The 23,047-nt window shown below is 56.9% G+C and overlaps 1 protein-coding gene across 10 annotated transcripts; it reads left to right on the top strand.

Moving 5' to 3' along the window:
- The first annotated feature begins 6,521 nt into the window (after positions 1-6,521).
- On the top strand, positions 6,522-19,821 carry LOC115637985. 10 transcript variants are annotated; one of them, XM_030539584.1, is made up of 11 exons: positions 6,522-6,665; positions 9,406-9,489; positions 10,298-10,618; positions 12,390-12,491; positions 13,826-13,844; positions 14,197-14,244; positions 15,071-15,093; positions 15,414-15,435; positions 17,162-17,304; positions 17,988-18,148; positions 18,636-19,821. In XM_030539584.1, exons 1-11 carry the CDS (start codon positions 6,635-6,637, stop codon positions 18,741-18,743), a joined length of 1,062 nt encoding a protein of 353 aa, XP_030395444.1. In that variant the 5' UTR covers positions 6,522-6,634; the 3' UTR covers positions 18,744-19,821. The 10 variants fall into 10 exon arrangements, with proteins under 10 accessions (XP_030395444.1, XP_030395443.1, XP_030395447.1 ...); XM_030539583.1 differs by having other exon boundaries at positions 15,071-15,099; XM_030539585.1 differs by having other exon boundaries at positions 6,523-6,665; positions 9,406-9,471; positions 15,071-15,099; positions 18,636-19,820.
- Positions 19,822-23,047: the final 3,226 nt, after the last annotated feature.

Here is a 23,047-nt window from a genome sequence, read left to right as displayed (position 1 = left end):
GCACCCCAATCTGCTCTCTTTGGCCCTCACCCCACCCGCCTTGTGTTGGACCCTGATGAAATAGGCTCCCTTTCAGTAGTGATGCCCACCTGCTCTGTGCAGCGGGGCCCATGTGTAATGAGTGGGCTCATTCCCAGGAGAGCAGGGGTCCAAAAGCTGAATGCACCCTGGAGACACAGCTCCCGTCTCCACCTGGGAATCCCAGTCCTGACCCACCCTATCCTGACCTACAGCCCCAACCCCTCCCACGCTGCAGAAGAAGGAGCAAAACCCTCAATGTCACTGCCAGTCTGATCTGGGGGGAAATTTCTTCCCCACTCCACACAGAGCAATCAGTTAGACCCAGAGCGTGTGAGCAAGAACCAGCCAGCCAAGCACCTGAGACAGAATGCTGGGTGCCACCTCAAAGCCCTGGTCCACTCGATCCGATGTCCCATCTCTAGCACTTGCCATCCCTCATGCTTTGAGAAAGAGACACCACCACAAACAACTTCTCCCATACAAAAACCCAAACTCAAACCAAGCCAAATTTTTTTTTGAGGGGTGGGGTTCCCTTCCTGACTCCCACAGGTGACTAGCTGAAACCTGGAAGCATAAGCTTCTAGGAACATCAGACATAAACCAGAAAAGAGCTTCAGGGCTGCCAAACCCTGCCCTCCTCTGCTGTGAAGGGAGCTGGGCAAAAGGGGGTTGATATCTGCTCTCTGAGCTCCTGGGTCCCTCTTGGCACTTGGTCTTTGGGGTGTGTAAGAGCAGCCAGACCTGGATTTGATCCCTGGATGAACTGTGGGCACCCAGGGGAATGCCGGGGAGAGTCGCCCCCGTGCTTTTCACACAGCCCCAACACAAACACCCCACACCAGATATCCCCTCACACATAGTCACTGCCCCCACATTATCCTTTGTCACACAGTCTTCCACAGAGCCTCCCCCCCCAGCCCTCCCACATTACACACACATACAGACCTCCTCACCACATACACAGTCCCCCCCACCCCCATATACAAGACTTGGTAGGTGTCAATATGAGGCCACATTGAAAGCCTCCAGTGCCTTCAGGCTCCCACCCTAGTCAACACAGCACTCAGTGATCTCAGCACCCAGCAATCTTAGCACTTTAATGATTTCAGCTTGTAGTAGGGGAGCCTCACTGCTGGTGCACTATTGGCCCAAAGTGAATTCAGCATAGCAGTCTATAACTAGATCCTTTATGGAATCAAAATTAACTCTGATATTTCACAGTGGAGGGAAAAGGAGAGAAAACTGTTATTTCATGCCCTCAGAATACACACATACTATCAGTTACAAATACCTATCCTCAGTTTCTCTCAATTCATTGGGTTTTGGAACCCATGTCCCTTGTCTAGCAAGTGCTACTTAGTTGATGGTGAGACCCTCTGTCATAAAACAGTTCCACTGGCCTTGATTCACATAATCACGGTGACAACACTTTATTCTTCCTGCCCCAATAACAGAGAAACTGGGGATCCCACAACAGCCAAAGGGACCATTTGGGCATCTGGGGGCTCATGCTAGGTTGGGTGGGTGTGTCTATGCAAACAAGACCAGCCCCTGAAGTTCTTTTCCTCACTAGCCACCATTCACCACCAGATGACAGGGTAGAGCTCATCCTGACTCTGCTTACACTGGTAATGCAGCCAGCTCTTGGGTGGAGCAACTGGGAAACAGCTGCAGAGGAAGCACCAGGCAGGGTCTCTTTCCAGCCCCGCTCCCCACTTCCTGCAGCATTTCCAGGAGCTGCTATTTGGGGCCCGGGGGCCAGTGCTTTGGGGGAGGGGCTGGAGGGTCAGCGGGTGGTGCCATGCTGTGGGGAGTGGGGCAGGGGGATCAGTAGCCTGTACTTTCCACTTGCCGTCAGTGCTGACCTTAGTACTGCAGTTAGGCACTAGGGGGCACTGCCTGTTACTCCAGAATGAGGGGGCCCTAGGCAGTGTCTCTCTGTGGCTGTTCCCCAGCCACCCCACCCCAGGATACATGATGCAACAGGATCCACCCCCAAGCCCTCTCTGCTCACAGTGGATGAGGGGAAAGCAGTGAACGTGTTATTCCTTGACTTTAGCAAAGCTTTTCATATGATCTCGCATAGTATTCTTGCCGGCAAGTTAAAGAAGTATGGGCTGGATGAATGGACTATAAGGTGGATAGAAAGCTGGCTAGATCGTCAGGCTCAATGGGTATTGATCAATGCTCCATGTCTAGTTGGCAGTCGGTTTCAAGTGGAGTGCCCCAAGGGATCACTCCTGGAACAGGTTTTGTTCAATATCTTCATTAATGATCTGGAGGATGGTGTGGGCTGCACCCTCAGCAAGTTTGCAGATGTCACTAAACTGGGAGGAGTAATGATACGCTGGAGAGTACGGATAGGATACAGAGGGACCTAGACAAATTAGAGGATTGGGCCAAAAGAAATCTGATGAGGTTCAATAAGGACAAGTGCAGAGTCCTGGACTTAGGACAGAAGAATCCCATTCACTGCTACAGACTAGGGATCGAATGGCTAAGCGGCAGTTCTGCAGAAAAGGACCTAGGGGTTACAGTGGACAAGAAGCTGGATATGAGTCAACAGTGTGCCCTTGTTGCCAAGAAGGCTAACGGTATTTGGGGCTGTATAAGCAGGGGCATTGCCAGCAGATTGAGGGACGTGATCATTCCCCTCTATTCAACATTGGTGAGGCCTCATCTGGAGTACTGTGTCCAGTTTTGGGCCCCACGCTACAAGGATGTGAAAAAATTGGGAAAAGTCCAGCGGAGGGCAACAAAAATGATTAGGGGGCTGGAGCACATGACTTATGAGGAGCAGCTGAGGGAACGGGGATTGTTTAGTTTGCAGAAGAGAAGAATGAGGGGGGATTTGACAGCTGCTTACAACTACCTGAAAGGGGGTTCTAAAGAGGATGGATCTAGACTGTTCTCAATGGTAGCAGATGACAGAGCAAGGAGTAAAGGTCTCAAGTTGCAGCGGGGGAGGTCTAGGCTGATATTAGGAAAAGCTTTTTCACTAGGAGGGTGGTGAAGCACTGGAATGGGTTACCTGGGGAGGTGGTGGAATCTCCTTCCTTACAGATTTTTAAGGCCCAGCTTGACAAAGCCCTGGCTGGGATGATTTATTTAGGGATTGGTCCTGCTTTGAGCAGGGGGTTGGACTAGGTGACCTCCTGAGGTCACTTCCAACCCTGATATTCTATGATTCTATGGAGCTGTCAGCACAGGTGGTGCACAGCGGCTGGTAGCTGCAAGGCATGCTGGGAGCCCTGAGGCTGGGCCGTGGTCAGCCTGGCTTTGAGCCCACAGCACTTGATGCCTTGGTGCCGGGGTGGGGCGGTGGCTGCGTCCCTCGGACAACACTTTGTCACGGACTCACAGATCGTGCGGTCTGTGGGGGGTGCCCCTTTTAGTCAGCCAGCCCTTCTCGGGGGTCCACTCTCTCTCGGGGTCAGGGCCCTCCACCTCATGGAGCCACACCTCTCTGAGCCTTGGCACACCTGTTTCTCACCCTGGGCCTGTCCCGAAGTGTGGGGGAGACCAGGCCCTGCACCCCCGGTTTCCTGTGATTCACCGTGACTCTCAGCCAGCCAGTAAAACTGAAGGTTTATTTAGACAACAGGAACACAGTCCAAAACAGGTCTTGCCGGTACAGGCAACAAGACCCCCTTTAGTTAGGTCCATCTGGGGGTCCCAGGGAAGCCACAGCCCCATTGGGAAGCCCAAGCCCCGTCAGGGCGCTCCTCTCCATTTCCCAGCCAGCTTCAAACTGAAACTTCCTCCAGTCGTCTCACTCAGCCAGGGCTGGCTCCAGGCACCAGCATCCCAAGCAGGTGCGGCAATCTGAAAGGGGCAGCAATCCGTGTGTTTTTGCTAGTGGACTCTCTGAGGAAGGTTACAGGGGATCCTGCATTGGGGAAGGGAACATATCTGAGCATGTAACATGAGAACCCAGAAGTGGGGGTTGGAGGCCAGGAAACACCTCTGCCCGGGGTGTTGATATCACAGAATCATAGAATATCAGGGTTGGAAGAGACCTCAGAAGTCATCTAGTCCAACATCCTGCTCAAAGCAGGACCAACATCAACTAAATCATCCCAGCCAGGGCTTTGTCAAGCCAGGCCTTAAAAACCGCAAATTCGGCGGCAGCTTCTAGGTTCATCTGTCCACGGCGGGGCAACTTCTGTCTTCTGGCTGAAGACAGAAGCTGCTGCTGAATTGCCGCCACGGCAGAAACACACGTGCCACCCTAACAGCACACGGACTGCCCCTGCCGTCCGCGGCGGCAATTCGGCACGCTGCTTGGGGCGGCAAAACCAGTAGAGTTGGCCCTGCACTCAGCCTCCCCCCGGCTCCTCCCCCAGCCTTTGTGTCCTCTGTCCAGTTTCCCGGGTAGAGGTGTTACCTGACCTCCAACCCCCCTCCTTGGTTCTCATGTTACATGCTCAGGTATCCTCTCTTCCCCAATGCAGGCTCCCCTGTAACCTTCCCAGGTCAATACTCCCCACTCAGCATTCAGAGAACACATCAAGAATATTTCCACTTCGTCACAGGGCCCCCTCAGCGAGTCCACTCGCTCTGGACCCCCAGGGCCTCTGCCCCCCGAAGGGGTTGATGCAACCCTGTTCTCTAGCCTGAAGTGACTCTCAGCCAACGTAAAACAGGAGGGTTTATTGAGCATGGAACACAGCACAGGAAACTCTCTGACCCTCAGGCCTGGCCTCCCTCAGCCCAGCACACTCCCTGTCTTCCCTGCATCCAGGTCGGCCCTGCCTGCCTCCTCTCTCCAGCACAGAGACACCTGCTTCCCAGCTGGGCATCTGATATCACCAGCCCCAGGCACCGCCTCTGTCCATTGTCTTCTCTCCAGGTAAACAGGGTCGTCTGGGCCCCCTCTCCTCTCCGCCCTCCTCTGGCTGGAACCGGCTGGTCAGGTCACTGGCCAGAACCGGCTGTGACTCCTGAGCTGGGCCAGGTCACCAGTCGCTGGGGTCTCCATCCTCCCGGCCATCGGCTGGGTCCTAAGTTCTATCACTGGTCCTCTGTAACAACAAACTCCCTCTCCCCTCATCTCATTAAACCAGTAACACCCAGGGACACTGAGTCCATGCAAACCACTGGAAAACCACAAAAAAATAAAAAAATTCCCCACTTCGTCACATCTCTTCCCCTTTCAAGGTTGAAAGGAGCAGGGTCACTTAGCCAATGACCTGGGGAAGTTCCGGGCCCCCGCCCCGTGATACAGCATAGGCTGTAACATTGGCCCTCCCCCTCCCCCTGGCACAGCCCTCTCGACTGCACCGCCCTGGACCGGCGGTGCCCCCTCTTGGTGGGCTTCCACCCAGCTGACACCCCACAGGTTCTGCTTGGCCACCATTTCCTTCATCTTCAGGTACTGTGCCCCCTTGTGTCCCTTTTGGCCATAGTAACTACATTTCAGTCCCTCAAGTCCCAACTTGGAGAGGTCTCAGGGTGACTCCCCTTCTGAGTCCCCAATGTGGGTCTCCCTCCTGCTGTCCAAAAATTCATCTGCCAGTGCCCTTGCACTGCGCAGATCTTTGGGCTTCCAGTCCACTAGCCACATCTTAAGGTCTGGAGGGCGGATGTCACACAGCTGCTTCAACCCCACCAGGTGCTACACGTACTCTGTGGTGGTGGCCCCTGCGCCCTTCCCCCACTTGGCAGCCTCCTTGTAAGTGGCACCTGACGTCTTGCGTACACCCCGGAATTGTTTCCTGTACGCCTCGGTGGTCAGTTCCAGCTTCAGCAGCAAAGCCTGTTTGAACAGGTCGTAGTCCCCCGTCTCAACACCATCCATTTGGCTGAACACCTCTATGGCCTTGGGACCCAGCAGGGAGTCCACTCGCTCTGGACCCCCAGGGCCTCTGCCCCCCGAAGGGGTTGATGCAACCCTGTTCTCTAGCCTGAAGTGACTCTCAGCCAACGTAAAACAGGAGGGTTTATTGAGCATGGAACACAGCACAAGAAACTCTCTGACCCTCAGGCCTGGCCTCCCTCAGCCCAGCACATTCCCCGTCTTCCCTGCATCCAGTTCGGCCCTGCCTGCCTCCTCTCTCCAGCCCCAAGACCCCCTGTTTCCCAGCTGGGCATATGATACCACCAGCCCCAGGAATCGCCTCTGTCCATTGTCTTCTCTCCAGGTAAACAGGGTCACCTGGGCCTCCTCTCCCCTCTTCTGTCTTCTGGCCCCTCTGGCTGGAACCGGCTGGTCAGGTCACCCGGGTCCTCTCTCCGCAGTCCATTGTCCTCCCACTGGCCAGAACTGGCTGTGACTCCTGAGCTGGGTCTCCGGATCATCAGGTCACCAGCCGCTGGGGTGTCCCTCCTCCCAGCCATCAGCTGGGGTCCCAAGTTCCCTCTCTGGTCCTCTGTACCAACAAACTCCCTCTCCCCTCCCCCCTTAAACCAGTAACACCCAGGGACACTGAGTCCCACTCCCTCTGCATGCAAACCATTGGAAAACCACGAAAATAAAAAAATTGTCTACTTTGTCACACACTTCCTCTCGCTGCACCAACAGTGGCCCTGTGTAGCCCCGGCTGCTGTCAGCAGAGGGGCAGGGCCGAGCACGGTGGATGCAAGCTCCCAGCCTCGGCCAGTTTAACCCAGTATGGAGCTAACAGGTCTTCTCCCTGTGCTGGGTAAGTGACCCCCCCAATCCAGCTTCAGCTCCTGCCTTGGCCCCCCCTTCTCGTCTGCCTGCCTCCTTCAGCCCCTGCGTCCTTCCCCCTTCTTCTCTGCCCCCCTACCTTGGCCCCTGTCCCCTTCCCCCTTCCCATCTTCCCTCCTCCTTCTGCCCCTGCCTCCTTCCCCCTTCCCCTCTGCCCCCCTACCTTGGCCCCTGCCTCATTCCCCCCTTCCCCTCTGCCCTCCTCCTTCTGCCCCTGCCTCGTTCCCCCTCTTCCCCTCTGCCCCCCTACCTAGGCCCCTGCCTCCTTCACCCTCTTCCCCTCTGCCCCCCTACCTTGGCCCCTGCCTCCTTCACCCTCTTCCCCTCTGCCCTCCTCCTTCAGACCCTGCCTCGTTCCCCCCTTCTCCTCTGTCCTCCTCCTTCTGCCCCTGCCTCCTTCCCCCTTCCCATCTGCCCTCCTCCTTCTGCCCCTGCCTCCTTCTCCCTTCCCCTCTGCCCCCTACCTTGGCCCCTGCCTCCTTCTCCCTTCCCATCTGCCCTCCTCCTTCTGCCCCTGCCTCGTTCATACCCTGCTCTTTGTCTCACTCTACAATTTGCTTTTTGTCCTTTTCCTCTGTCGCCCACTTTCATTCTCTCTCCTTCTCTTGCTCCCACTCCCACTCCTCCCCGCTCCCCCCACCCCGGGCCATTCATTCTTGTCTCCCTCTTCCTTCTGCTCTGTTTCCGTCCCCCAAACCAGGACACACGTCGGGTGAGGGCTGCAAAATGACTCAGTTTCCTGCAGGTCTTTGTGCCTTGAGTGTGGCTGATATGATGCTGTGGCTCAACTTGACCAGATTGTGTCTGAGAAACAATAAATAAACCCCATGCGACCGCCGCACCCCTCCTCTTTCCTGTGTCGTCCCCTCTGGGTCTGTTCTTTCTCTGCTAGTCACCCTCTGCCCCCCTCCTTTGGCCCCAGCTCATTTCCCCCTTCGGCCCCAGTATTAGGCAGGGAGCTGCAGCACGGAGCCTAAGCGTGTTGCTTGATGGGGAATTTCCTAGAGCAACAGGCCCCCTCAGGCCAGGCGCTGCCCAGACCCTGGCCGAGATCAGGGTCCCCTTGTGGCAGGTGCTGCAAGGACACAGATCAGGGCCCCCCTTGTGAATACAGAGAGTGAAACTGACAAGAATCGTGTCAGTTTCACCCAGCAGCTGCGAGGGTCTGGGGGCCCTGTCAGGTACCAGGCTCTGCCCCCATGGCTCCAGGGCCCTCCAGCTCCCAGGCAGGCAGCGGGGAGGCCTGGCCTAGCAGGGCTGCCCTGATCTGCGGGCCTTGGAGCCCAGGATCTCCTGCAGCCTGCCAGGAGCCCGGCCTGCGACCCACTGACAGGCTGTCAAACCTGAGCAGTTCCCAGGCCCAGCTCCAGTGGGACCAGAGCCCAGGTGTCCTGACGTCTAGTCCTGACCCATCTGCCAACCGTCCTCCATGTCCAGCCCCGGCCCATCCCCTGACCCTCCTCCGTGTCCAGCCCTGGCCCCATCCCCTGACCCTCCTCCATGTCCAGCCCCGGCCCCATCCCCCGACCCTCCTCCGTGTCCAGCCTCGGCTCATCCACCAACCCTCCTCCATGTCCAGCCTCGGCCCCATCCCCCGACCCTCCTCCGTGTCCAGCCCCGGCCCCAACCCCTGACCCTCCTCCATGTCCTGCCCCGGCCCCATCCTCTGACCCTCCTCCGTATCCCGCCCCAGCCCATCCCCCGACACTCCTCCACGTCCAGCCCCGGCCCCAACCCCTGACCCTCCTCCGTGTCCCGCCCCGGTCCCATCCACTGACCCACCTCTGAGTCCAGCCCCAACCCATCTGCCAAACCCTCTCCGTGTCCCGCCCCGGCCCATCCCCCGACACTCCTCCGTGTCCCGCCCCGGCCCATCCACCAACCCTCCTCCATGTCCAGCCCCGGCCCCATCCCCCGACCCTCCTCCGTGTCCCACCCCGGCCCATCCACCAACCCTCCTCCATGTCCAGCCCCAGCCCCATCCCCCGACCCTCCTCCATGTCTCGCCCCGGCCCCATTCACTGACCCACCTCTGAGTCCAGCCCCAAACCATCTGTCAAACCCTCTCTGTGTCCAGCCCTGGCCCATCCCCCAACCCTCCTCCGTGTCCCGCCCCAGCCCATCCACCAACCCTCCTCCGTGTCCCGCCCCGGCCCATCCCCCGACAGTCCTCCGTGTCCCGCCCCGGCCCATCCCCCAACCCTCCTCCGTGTCCTGTCCCGGCCCATCCCCCGACACTTTTCCGTGTCCCGCCCCAGCCCATCCACCAATCCTCCTCCGTGTCCCGCCCCGGCCCCATCCACTGACCCACCTCTGAGTCCAGCCCCAACCCATCTGCCAAACCCTCTCCGTGTCCAGCCCTGGCCCCATCCTCCAACACTCCTCCGTGTCCCGCCCCGGCCCATCCCCCAACCCTCCTCCGTGTCCCGCCCCGGCCCATCCCCCGACACTCCTCCATGTCCCGCCCCATCCCATCCACCAATCCTCCTCCGTGTCCCGCCCCGGCCCATTCCCCAACCCTCCTCCCTGTCCAGCCCCAGCCCCATCCACCAACTCTTTTTCTTTCCTTCTTTCCCCTTGCTCCCTGTAACAGATCAGGATGGTCTGTAAATCCAGTATCCAGAGTCATTTTCCCCACACCCCTCGATCCTGCCCCCCATCACCTGTCCCACCCCAGAGCTCTCACCCCCCTCTTGTCTCCTCTCTTACAGCCTGGCTGCAGATCCTCCCCCGGCTGGTGTTGTCCACGGGGACTGAGGGACCCAGTTCATCCCCTGGTCTGTGCAGGGGGGTCTGTGGGTGTCGTTTTTGGAAGTAGTGGCTGGCTGGCTAAAGGGGGGTGGAGAATGGGGCACGGGGCCTTTCCCCTCTAGGGGGCACCAGCTCCCATCTAGTCTCCCCATGGAGGGGGAACTGGCTGGAGGGGGGGCTGTTGTCATCTCTTGTCCTCTCCCCCCACTTCCTGTGTCTCCTGACTACAGACCCTGAGTCGGCTGCTCCCAGGCTGGGGTGGGCGGCGGGGGGCTGGGGCCCTCCCAGCAGAGCCACGCCTGGGCCGAGCAGAGTCTCCTGGGGCTGCTAGGCACAGACAGACCCTGTGGGTCTCTCCATCCCCTGGCCCGAACTTCACAGCCTCGCCACACAGGGGCCCCCTGAGTCCCCCCTCTGCAGCCAAGGACGGGGCAGGGGGAGCTCGGCGGGGGGAGAAGGGCTTTTGAGGCCCTGGGTCTCCAGAGGTGCCAATCATCCCTGGGTCCCTGTGGAGACAAGCAACATGCAGACCATACTGCTTGTCTGGGGGTCACCAGGGCTGACTGAGAGAGAGGGGAAATGGGGGGAAAGAGAGGGATGGGGTCCAAGCTGGGTTGGGGGGCAGGAGTGGGGTGTTGGGTGGAGTCCCAGGAAGGTTAGGGGCAAGGACTGGGTTATTGAGTGGGGTCCCAAGATGGTTAGGGGGTGGAAGAAGGGGAGTCTGTGTTACAGACACTCAGAATTTGGGGCTCTGACCCCATTGCTCCCCACTCTGGGGTGACTGACCCCCACTTGCACCCCAGCTGTTCCCCTGCTCTTTCGCCACCCTGCTGACAGTCCCTCCTTTCCCAGATTCCCAGTCGCCCACCCCGGTCCCGGCTCCCCCAGCCCCCAGCCTGTCTCTGAGCCCCCCTAGCCCAGTAAGGGGGCAGCAGGTCCAGCTGACGTGCTCTGCTCCGAGGGACTCTGGGGCCCTGGGGTTCGTTTTCTATGAGCAGAGGAATGGGAGCTGGGACAGGCTGTCGTCCCAAAGCAGTGGGACCTGGAGGATCAGCATGGAGAACAGTGAACTCAGCCGGACTTTCACCTGCTCCTATTGGGTCCAGAGCAGCCCCCCAAGACAGCCTCACTCCCAGTCTCTGCCAAGTAATGCAGTGACCTTGCTCCTGACAGGTAATGGGAACCGGGGTCGAGATATCGGCTTTCCTCTTGCTGCAAAAGGAGGGTTAGGAGCCAGGACTCCTGGATTCTCTCCCTAGCTCTGGGAGGGGAGTGGGGTCTGATGATTGGGGTGGGAGCTGGGAGCCAGGACTCCTGGGTTCTGTCCCCAGCTCTCAGAGGGAGTGGGCTCTAAGATGGGTTGGAGCATGAAAAGAGGTTGGAAGACAGGACTCCTGGGTTCTAGTCCTGACTATTCCACTGAGTTGGCAGTTGTGCACTGTGCCTCAGTTTCCCCTTTTGTGAAACAGGGATGTAACCATCTTGACTCACCTCCCATAGGGCTCCTGAGGCTTGAATTACATCCCTGCCCTTTGAGCTCCCACACGGCGCTTTCCCCTGGGTTGTCTATGAGAGAGATGGGCGGTGGGTGGGTGAAGGAAGTATTTGGCGGTGGGAGAAACAGAACCAGAAGGAAGTGGGTTGGGTGTACGTCCCAGGGGAGCGGGTGACCCTCAGGGGCGAGGGGTTGGCCGGGTACAGGTTCTACAGGCAGCCAGCGGGACTGAAAGCTGAGGAGGTCCCTGAGCCATCTGGCGGCGCCCGTTCCCCACCCCTAACCTCTGCTGCCCCCTAGTGCCATTATACAGTACAGCCGCCCCTTCCCGCCCCCACCCTCTGCTGCCTCCATTCTCCATTATACAGTACAGCTGCCCCTTCCCCACCCCCCACCCTCTGCTGCCCCCTAGTGCCCATTGTACAGTACAGCCGCCCCTTCCCCGCCCCCACCCTCTGCTGCCCCCTAGTGCCCATTATACAGTATAGCCACCCCTTCCCGCCCCCACACTCTGCTGCCCCCTAGTGCCCATTATACAGTACAGCCGCCCCTTCCCCGCCCCCACCTTCTGCTGCCCCCTAGTGCCTATTATACAGTACAGCCGCCCCCACCCTCTGCTGCCCCCTAGTGCCCATTATACAGTACAGCCGCCCCTTCCCCACCCCCCACCCTCTGCTGCCCCTAGTGCCCATTATACAGTACAGCCGCCCCTTCCCCACCCCCACCCTCTGCTGCCCCCTAGTGCCCATTATACAGTACAGCCGCCCCTTCCCCACCCCCACCCTCTGCTGCCCCTAGTGCCCATTATACAGTACAGCCGCCCCTTCCCCACCCCCACCCTCTGCTGCCCCCTAGTGCCCATTTACAGTACAGCCGCCCCTTCCCCACCCCCACCCTCTGCTGACCCCCTAGTGCCCATTATACAGTACAGCCGCCCCTTCCCCACCCCCACCCTCTGCTGACCCCTAGTGCCCATTGTACAGTACAGCCGCCCCTTCCCCACCCCACCCTCTGCTGCCCCCTAGTGCCCATTATACAGTACAGCCGCCCCTTCCCCACCCCCACCCTCTGCTGCCCCCTAGTGCCCATTATACAGTACAGCCGCCCCTTCCCCACCCCACCCTCTGCTGCCCCCTAGTGCCCATTATACAGTATACATTATACATCTGCTAGCCCTGGGGGGAGACCCTGGAACCAAGATACAGCATGTGTTAGAGGGAGCAACAGAACCACACGGGGTTCCAAAGGTGCAGTACCTGATCCTGACACCAGGCGGCAGCATTTCACCACAGGTGGTGCCAAGAGCATCTGGCAGGCAAAAAATCCCACCTTAAAGGGAAGGGCCCAGATTGTTCCTTGCCCCAGCTGAGGTCTAGAGCAGTTAGTGGGTCCCCAGACGCTGCCCCCTTCCTTGTTCCTGGCTGTTAACTCATCCCCTCCTTTTACCAGCCTGGTCTCTGCCCATCCCCCTGGTGGCTGGGTGCAGTGGGGCTGCCACGGCTCTGGCTCTGCTGCTGCTGCTCATCTGCCTCTGCAGGAAGAAGGTGGCAGGTGCGTGAAGCGTAGGATGGGGAATGGGACCCAGGCGTCCGGGACGGCAGCACAGGGCATTCACCCCTAGGGGGCACCGCAGCTCAGTGCCTGTGGGGAATGGGACCCAGGCGTCCGGGACGGCAGCACAGGGCATTCACCCCTAGGGGGCACCGCAGCTCTCAGTGCCTGTGGGGAATGGGACCCAGGCGTCCGGGACGGCAGCACAGGGCATTCACCCCTAGGGGGCACCGCAGCTCTCAGTGCCTGTGGGGAATGGGACCCAGGCGTCCGGGACGGCAGCACAGGGCATTCACCCCTAGGGGGCACCGCAGCTCTCAGTGCCTGTGGGGAATGGGACCCAGGCGTCCGGGACGGCAGCACAGGGCATTCACCCCTAGGGGGCACCGCAGCTCTCAGTGCCTGTGGGGAATGGGACCCAGGCGTCCGGGACGGCAGCACAGGGCATTCACCCCTAGGGGGCACCGCAGCTCTCAGTGCCTGTGGGGAATGGGACCCAGGCGTCCGGGACGGCAGCACAGGGCATTCACCCCTAGGGGGCACCGCAGCTCTCAGTGCCTGTGGGGAATGGGACCCAGGCGTCCGGGACGGCAGCACAGGGCATTCACCCCTAGGGGGCACCGCAGCTCTCAGTGCCTGTGGGGAATGGGACCCAGGCGTCCGGGACGGCAGCACAGGGCATTCACCCCTAGGGGGCACCGCAGCTCTCAGTGCCTGTGGGGAATGGGACCCAGGCATGAGAGACAGGAGTGTTCTCACCTAGGGGCACCTTCAGCGCTCTCAGCCCCCACAAGGAGTGACGTGTGATAGCAAGAGCCAGTTGCAAAGGACTGTGGGTAACTGGCTACAGCAGGACAGCCATGCAAGGGATCATGGGTAGTTGGGTACCACAGGACTCTGGTGCAAAGGACTGTGGCTAACTGGCTAGAGCAGAACAGCCGTACAAGGGAACATGGGTAGTTGGGTACCACAGGACTCTGGTGCAAAGGACTGTGGGTAACTTGGCACAGCAGAGTCCTATACAGAGGATTGTAAGTGATTTGCCTCTGGGCGGAGGGAATACCAGGAATGGGCTGAGACCCAGCCAACTTCAGGTAGGGGACAGAATGGGGGATGGGACCCAGGCATCCAAGAACCAGCACAGTCACCTCACCCCTGGGGGAGCCGTTCAGGTCCCAGACCCAGGGCTGGACAAAATGGGATGGGGGATGGATCCCAGGCATCCGGGATGGCAGGGTGCTCCCCCTTAGGGAGCACTGCAGCAGGGAAGAGATGGGTATGAGAGACTCTGTGGAATCTCACTTTAAATCAATCTCTTTCCCTTTCTTCCCCAGCTAGCTGCCAGCTCTCCATGTAAGTTCTTCCGGGTCCTCTGGGTCCTCAGGGCCCTCCGTGGGGCCGGGAGCCATTTGTCCCTGGGAGGGCAAATCTGTTCCAATGGGTCCCTCAGTCCCCAGGGGATAGAACCCAGGAGTCCTGGCTCTCGACCGCCCCCCCTTCCCCATCCCCACAGGTCAAAATTCTGATTCCCACCAATTCTCTTTTCCTGCACCTCGCAACCCCCTGGTGGTCAAATTGGGAATTGCAGGCACCACTCTCTGGACCCAGCTAATCCCAGCAGTCCCACCGTGCCATGCTGAGCCACACACACACACACACACACACACACACACACTCTCTCTCTCTCTCTCTCTCTCCCTTCGAGGTCCGACTGGAAGAGAGGGGAGTTGTGCCGGTCATGGATAGCGAGACGGTATGTAAGGGGACAGGGTCTGGTCTTCCTAGCCCCACGCCCCCAGAGGACTGGCTCTAGGGTCACCCCCCCCCAGTCTGGCTCACTCACACCATCTAGTGGTGACACCAACACATAGCAGGTCGCACAGCTTAGATGGGGACTGGGCACTGAGCTCAAGTGATGGGGGCTCCAGTCCATGGATCCAAGTGGCCAGGAGAGTCAATCTATAGGGATAATATGGCCCATAGACAATAAAGGGGGGTGATTTCTGTATCTGTGATGCCATGAATGATATGGGGAGGCTGGGTCCTATGTGGGGCACTGGATGGCTACATGCACCTAGGGGCTGGTCTCAGTGGGGAACACCATGGGAGCAGGGATCGTTTGGAGGTTGGGGGAAACCAGGATGGATCTCAGGGGAAGATGTGGGGCAGGGAGACCAGGCTGGGGCAGAAGGGGGGGGTCAAATAGTGCACAGGACAGGAGGGAGGTTGGGGGAAATCAGGAGGGAGGGTAAGAAAAAGAGAACGAAGGAGGGAACTGGAGTGTGACCGAAGGGAACGAGTGAAGGGAATGGGGCAAAGACAGGAGAAATCGGAGGAGGAAAGGGAATAAATAGAGAGAAAAAGGAGGAGAGGAGGAAATGTGGAGGGAGGAAGGAGAGAGAATGAAGGAGATGGAAGAGGACAAAGAGAATGAACGGCTAGGAAAGGAGGAGAGAAGAGAAAGTGGTGATCCAGAATCCTTTGCAACAGCATGGGGCATTGGGGGTCATATGGGCTGAGGACAGGGGCCCCTAGCAGTCTCCCATCCCACCACTGAACCTCTGCTTCTGCCTTCGCAGGTCGGCCGAGATCTCCGAGCTAAGTATGTGTGAGTAACGACTGCTCTGCTCCCACTAGGGTCCGCCCTCCCACCTCCAGGACACCGCTGGCCTCCCCTTTAAGAGGGGGATTTCTAGCTGCCATACTCTGGCTTCAGTGGGTTACCATGTTGCCTTTCAATTTGTGGGTTTCTCCCCACACAGGCTCAGCGCACAATATTCTACATTCCTCTAAAATGGATCCCCATTCAAAGGCCTCGCACTGAGCACAGCCATCCTGAGACCTTCGCTTTTGGCCGAGGCCCCAAGGTCCACAGGACCAAGCGCCCTCCTGTTTAATGGCTGTTTCCCCTTCTCTTCACAGGTGGTGTCACGGCAGAGACACAGTAAGTTGCCTCAATTCCAGAGGCCGATACACCCCCACCCCTCAGGGACTGTCTCTGTCTCCCTCTCTGGGCTGTCTATGCCCACCCACCCCAACAGACTGGCCCATCCCATAAGAACCTCATTATTGGTGAGGGGCAAGGTGAACAGCCACCCCAGCCCGGCATCTGATTCGGGTAAATTTCCTAGGTCCCCAACTTCTAACCTATGGTCTCTTAATCTGCGGTGCAACACTGCCACCTAGTGTTATGGGGCATCTTCTTCCCAGGCCAAGCTGGTAGGAACTGCGCTGAGAGTGACTAGGCTTGGCAGAATTCAGTTTTCATTTTTCTGTAATTTAAATGGATATCATCTCAATGGTTATTTTTAAGCGTTTTCCCCTCAATTTTTCCTCTTCAACTTGTCACAGCCGCAGGAAATTCTGAGCGGGGATTAGACTCTCATTATTTAAGGACAGGAGACCAGGGGCGGCTCTAGACATTTTGCCGCCCCAAGCATGGCGGCGTGCCGCAGGGGGCGCTCTGCCGGACACCAGTCCCGTGGCTCCGGTGGACCTCCCACAGGCGTGCCTGTGGAGGGTCTGCTGGTCCGCAGCTTCGGTGGAAGGCTGCTGGCAGAGCGCCCCCCGCGGCATGCCACCCCAAGCATACGCTTGACGTGCTGGGGCCTGGAGCCGCCCCTGCAGGAGACACTGAGGCCTGGTCCACACTACAGCATTAAATCGATTTAACCCTGTAACCGTCCACACTACAAGGCACTTTAAATCGATTTTAAGGGCTCTTAAAATAGATTTCTGTACTCCTCCCCAAAGAGAGGAGTAACCCTAAAATCGATATTACTATATCGATTTAGGGTTAGTGTGGACAGAAATCGAAGTTATTGGTCTCATTCTTTTACTGAGCTACCCAGAGTGCACCGTTCCAGAAATCGATGGTAGCCTAGGACCATGGACGCACACCACCAAATTAATGTATACTAGTGTGGACGCATAAAATCAATTTTATAAAACCAGTTTTATAAAACCGGTTTTAATAATTTCGATTTTATGCTGTAGTGTAGACGTGGCCACAGACTCAAAAAGATCAGAGCTTGCTAGCTTAGCCACTAAAACAAATTGCCAATGTCCCATGCCAAAATAGGCAAAGTAAATATCCTTAAAGCAAACTAATCAATTCTCAGGCAGCATTTTTCTTACTTTGTCGATTTGTAAATTTTGATAATCATCAATGGAAATATTTTTTAAATCCATTTGTGTGTGTACAGCAAAGTTGACCATTGCCAATGTTTACCAAGGAAGACCTAATGCTCCTAAACCGACAAATGAAAGAGAGAACGTGGAATGAATGAATGAGTTTGAGAGGAGATGAATGAGAGAGAGGATGAATGAGAGACAGAACGAAAGAACGAGACTAAATGAGCACATGAATCAACGAAGGAAGGAAGTAGACGAGATGATTGGCAGACAGAGAAGGAAGGGGTGTGTGAAAGAGGGAACCAAAGAACAGAAAAGTGATTAAGAGAAAGAAAGAATGAATGAAAGAAAGAAAAAAGATGATTGAGAGGGAGAGAGAGAGAGAGAGACTGATGGAAAGAAGGAAAGAGAAAATGAATGAGTTTGCAAAGAGATGGATTAGAAAGATGAATGAATCAATGGGAATGGATGACTGCAAAAAACAAAAACTATAATAACCTTGACCCAACCACTGCACCCACCTACTCTCTCCCCAGTGCCATTCCCCTGATGACCCTGCATCTTCCTGCTCCGGGATCAGAACCCCAGCCCTACTCCGCAGACCCTGGGCCACCACTGATGTTTGGTTCTCTCTCTTTCAGACCCGTGTATGTCAACATACCCTTCAGGGCCAGCACAGGTGAGTAACACTCCCAGGTGCCCCCACAGTTGACACATACCTCACTGGTGGGGGACATGAGGTCTGGAACTCTGGGGCATGGTCCATAGGCACCGACTCCAGTGCCTGGAGCACCCATGGGGAAAAACTGGTGGATGCTTAGCACCCACCGGCAGTTCCCCACCCCACCCCCCCTCCCCAGCTCACCTCTGCCTCCACTCTGCCTCTGCCTTGTCCCCTGAGCATGCTGCGTGCCCGCTTTTTCCCCCTAGCTCCCAGTGCTTCTGCCATGAAAGAAGAGTTTCGCACACCTGGGAGAGAGCGGGGAGGACAGGGAATGTGGTGCGCTCGGGGAAGAGGCAGGGCTGGGGTGGGAATTTGGGGAAGGCGTCCAATAGGGGCAGGGAGGGAGCGGAGTTGGGGCAGGCACTTTGGGGAAGGGATTGGAATGGGGGCGGAGTGGGGGTGGAGCCAGGGAGGCGTGAGCACACACTGGTGCTGGGGAAAGTTGGCGCCTATGGTGGGGTCTCTGGGGCACTTACCCTTTAAGATGGGAATTTCTGACTGCCACACTCTGGCTCCCTTGTGGGTAACTCTAATCCGAGGTTACCACCTAGCGGTTAAAGATGGGAACCACAGCACAGATAGGCTCCTCTGGGAGACCAGGCTGCACGGCAAGGGGGGACGATCTGTTGTGTGATTAGCTCTGCAGCAGTGGAGCCATGATGGGCAGGCCCAGCTGGTGACCCACAACCAGCCAGCGCAGCCCAACAACCCTGGAGGGAAGCCCGGAGTGGGTCAAAACCCCCAGGAAAGGGTCAAGAGAGAAGAGGCTGCAGATGCCACAGAAGGGCACAACTCCTCAGTAAGATCCGGAGAGTACACCTCCTCCTCCCCCACCCCACAAGCCCCACATCCTGATCCCTGCAGCACAGCAACCCCCAGCGCTGTCCTGGGGCATTGGGGTCAGCAATGACTGCATGGGGAGAGCGTCCCCTATTGCACCTCCACCCTGCTCCTTGCAACACAGCTCCACCGGTCACTGCATAGGGGTCAGCAGAGACTCCATGGGGAGAGCCCCCCCTTCTGAGCCTCCCATCCTATTCCCCACAGCACAGTGCCCCCTACTGCCACACTGAGGCATTGGGGTCAGCACAGACTGCACAGGGCGAGATCCCCTACTACAATCTCCCATCCCATGGCCTGCAGCAGAGCACCCACTAGTGTCCCACTGGGGGATTGTAGTCTGCACTGAGCAGAGAGTGTCCCCTCCTGATCCTCCCACCCTGCTCCCTGCAGCACAGCTCCCACCTCACCCCAGCTGACATGAGGCCCTGTCTTTTCTGTCCTAGGTGAGCAATCCTGTCTATTCCATGGTGACGCCCTCTAGTGCCGTGGCCCAGCAGAGAGGAGGAAAGTACATCTCAGAGGCTGTGGTGTACAGCGAAATCCCGTACTGATCACGGTCTCTGCCACCACCCCATCCCCATCGCACCCCATGCTGAGAACATCTCACATAATGCCCCATCCCCCAACCTTCCCTTCCCTGCAAACCCTGCTAATGGCCACAAACGTCTTTCTGCTGTTTGAATGCAAGGGAGTGGGGGGCTGGCAGCCAGGACTCCTGGGTCTTATCCCAGCTCTGGGAGGGGAGTGGGGTTAGTGGGTTTGAGCAGAGGATGGGGGCTGGGAGCCAGGCTCTGTGAAGGGAGTAGGTTAGAGCAGGGAGAGCGGTAATTCCTAACGCTTGGGTTAGTTTCAGCACATGGGTTTTAGGAGGGAGTTTGGGTTTTAATCTGTTAAAGAGAAGCGTTTGCAGAACTATGTGAAATAGTCCAGAGGGGCCCCTACCCCTACGTCTGTTCCAATGCACATTGCACCCTTTTGTTGTGGGAAACCTTCTCTTACAGTGGCATCCCCTGGATATTACTCCTGTTCCTTCACTGTGGAGTTCTGGGTCGGCGTTTTCAAAAATCCTTTAAACAAAATGAAATCAAGTTGGTTTTCATTAAGGGGTTAGATAGGGCAGTGGCCTTGACACACACACAGATCTCTTCCCCTCCAGTAGGGGGCAAAAGGGAGGGACACACACACACACACACACACCTGGAGGACAGCCTGCGAGCAAGAGATCTATGCAATATCCCCAGCATCAGAAGATCATCCAATACTTGGATATGTTAATTGAGCCACTGAAATGCAGCCAGCTCTGGGGTGAGGACTGACCGCTCTTTACACAGTTAGCGCCAGCCCTCCAAAGGGATCTTCACCCAGGGCTGAAATGCAGCCACTTCCAGGGGATGGTTTAACAGCAGTTTAGCAGCATCAGCGCAAACACTGCAGAAGTGGATCTCGCCCCCAGCACAACAATGCAGCCACTTCTAGGGTGGAAGGTGGCAGCTCTTGAAGAGCTGCCTGGCAGAGCTGGTCAGGAGATGGGGGCCTGGAGAAACCTGGGTCCAACTGAGGCCACATCTACACTACAGCATAAAATCGAAGTTATTAAAACCGGTTTTATAAAACTGGTTTTATAAAATCGATTTTATGCGTCCACACTAGGGCACATTAATTCGGTGGTGTGCGTCCATGGTCCTAGGCTACCATCGATTTCCGGAGCGGTGCACTCTGGGTAGCTCAGTAAAAGAATGAGACCAATAACTTCGATTTCCGTCCACGCTAACCTTAAATCGATATAGTAATATCGATTTTAGGGTTACTCCTCTCATTGGGGAGGAGTACAGAAATCGATTTTAAGAGCCCTTAAAATCGATTTAAAGTGCCTTGTGTGGACGGTAACAGGGTTAAATCGATTTAACGCTGTTTAAATCGATTTAACGCTGTAGTGTGGACCAGGCCTGAGGCTTCAGTTTGAGGGAGGCAAAACAAGTCGTGAAAATGCCAAGGGATCTGGGATGACCATAAGTGGTGAACAAGAGTATTTCATTTTAAACCAGACAGCACAGCGCCCCCTAGTGCCACACTGGGGAATTGGGGTCACCATTGACTGCAGCGTGTGAGCACCCATTCCTGAGCCCCTGCCCTGCTCCCTACAGCACAGCGCCTCCTAGAGCCACACTCAGGGACTGAGGTCAGTACTGACTCTGAAGGGACAGCGCCCCCTACAGGCTCCCCTGCCCTGCTCCCAGCGATGCTTTAGAGATCTCCCTTCCGAGTACTGACATCACCCATGTGTCTCTCCCATACGAGGTGAGATTGGCCCACAGCACGGGAGGCTACACCAGTCTGCATTGCTCCTGGCCTGAATGGGGTCCGCAGGAGGGTCATAGGCCAAGCAGGGGAGTCTGGACTCAGAGATCTGATGCATTCCCCAGATCACCAGCTCAAACACTCTCTGAGTTTCCTTGATTGCTCACAGCAGAGAACACATCCACTTTCTTATAATTTAATTTCTCCTATTGTGTTGCCTGGAAGTGGCTTCTCCAGTGGCCAAAAGAGAAGGATGCTGTGACACGGGACTCCTGGGATTGATTCCCCACCTCCTCGGAGTTGTGTGCCTCAGTTTCCCCATTTATAAATTGAGGATCATGCTTCTGCTGCATGGAGATTTTCACATTGCAAACTGCGCTGAGATGCTCAGATCAAAGATGTGGCTGGGAGACCAAAAGATTAAATCTCAGCATCTGTCACCCTGTTCACCCTGTGGAGGCAGTATTTCACTTCAGGTCCTCGGGCCATGGCTGCAAGGAGGTAATGGCGCAGCACAGGGGCGGGTGGGTCTATTACTCATCTCTGCAACCACAACAGTGCCAGCTGTTTCTCTGCGGCTGCAAGGCTGGCTCCCCGGGCTGTTGCGCCCTGCGGTTTCCAAGGGCAGGGCGGTGGCTGGGTTGCTATTGGCAAAGCAGGGTCCTCTGGACACACCGAGTTCCTCCTACAGTGTTCAGATAGGCTGACAGAACATTTGCTCCAAGCCACCTCTCCCTATAGTCTCTTCCCCACGGCTCAACACCTGCCCCTTCTCCCCAGCCCTCTCACTCCCTTTAGCTGATCCCCACCTTGCTAAACCCACCGTCACCCCCAAAAATAGCCATGCCGTCAGCTGCCAGCCCATTGATCTCTCCGCTCAGAGTGTCGTACCCCTTTCCCTGGCCTGTGGCCACCTGCTCTATTTCAATCCATGGCCAGTCGTTAGGCCCGGCTGAAACAGACATAGTGGGCCAGGTGATACCAGTTATTGGACCAACTGCTGTTGGTGAGACACAGGCTTTCGAGCCACAGGGAGGTCGTCAGGTCACTGAAGAAACCTTCATCTAGATTAATGTAACGGGGGCAGCACCCATCTCTCGCGAGCACCCCCTCTGGTTGGGTGGGTCCGTGGTCTTTAAACCAGTCCCAGCCCTGCCCTCAGGCCGTACCCCCACAGATTCCTCCCTCCAGGCAATGGTTTTGCCCTCTTAGTCTGTTTTGGTCCCAGTTTTCAGCTGGGGCCCCTGACAGTTCAGTCTCCTTCTGGGGGATTCCTGATGTCCAGCTGTAGGCCCTTCCCCAGTGGCGTTCAGGAGGGCTTGGGCACACCCACTGCTCCAGGCTCCAGCCTTCACCGCACCTTATCCTTAGCTCAGGGCTCTTCTAAGCTGAGGCCCAGTAGCAGCCAGGAGCTCTGCCTTGCTCCCCCAGCCCCTACGAGCACCGGGCTGTCCGTCGTGCTGCAGTTCCCTCACCCAGCCACACCACCCATGCGCCTCCAGCTCTAGCAAGGAGCTGCACTGGCTCTGTAGCTCCTTTTTATACCGCCCTGCTGGGCACTGATTGGCTGCTTCCCCTGCAGCCACTCTACCCTGCTTGGAGGACCTCTCCACTGCTCCTTACCTGGGACGAGTGTGGCAGGACCCTGAGGGCTCCAGCAGGGGGCCTCTGGGCTAGTCCAGCCCATCACAGTTAGTTAGAAGCATCAAGGCATTTCCTGGGTCTGCCAGTTGCCCACAGCAGCTGCTAGCCCAGGGGTCGGCAACCTTTCAGCAGTGCTGTGCTGAGTCTTCATTTATTCACTCTAGTCTAAGGTTTCACGTGCCAGTCATACATTTTAACATTTTTAGAAGGTCCCTTTATATAAGTCTATAATACAGAACTAAACTATTGTTGTATGTAAAGTAAATAAGATTTTCAAAATGTTTAAGAAGCTTCATTTAAAATTAAATTAAAATGCAGAGTCCCCCAGACTTGTGGCCAGGACCCAGGCAGTGTGAGTGCCACTGAAAATCAGCCCGAGTGCCGCCTTCGGCACATGTGCCATAGGTTGCCTACCGCTGTGTTAGACTGTAACGACGGCCAGACTGGGTGAGGCCAATGGTCCATCTAACCCACTAAACTGTTTCTGAAAGTGCCAGACGCTTCAGAAGGAAAGAACAGAATAGGGCAATTTATCCTGTGATCCATCCGCTGTCATCCAGTCCTGGCTCCTGGCAGTCAGAGATTTAGGACACTGTGATGGGGATGAGCGGCTCTGCCCTGGTATCTCAGGGGTTAGCCCTTCCTTCCTAGCAGAGGAAGCCTCACCCCGGAAGCTCTGCTGGGCATGTTCCAACTGGAGAAGAGGTATAAAAGCCTGCAGAGCTGCTCAGTCGGGGCTGACTGCCAGACGGGAAGGAGGTACGCTACCGCCGCCAGTGCCTGAAAGGGACAGACCGTGCACCAGGACCCAGAGGCCAGCCAAGCTGGGACGCACCCTGATGTCCAGACAGAGTACATTGCAGGAGGGGAACCGACTGGAGGACCCCCCAAAGTGGAGAACCTGGCATTTATG

This window comes from Gopherus evgoodei, chromosome 21, assembly GCF_007399415.2.
Source record: "Gopherus evgoodei ecotype Sinaloan lineage chromosome 21, rGopEvg1_v1.p, whole genome shotgun sequence".
NCBI lineage: Eukaryota > Metazoa > Chordata > Testudines > Testudinidae > Gopherus > Gopherus evgoodei.
Note: the sequence above shows the minus strand (reverse complement) of the source record. Positions and strands in the feature narration are given on the sequence as shown.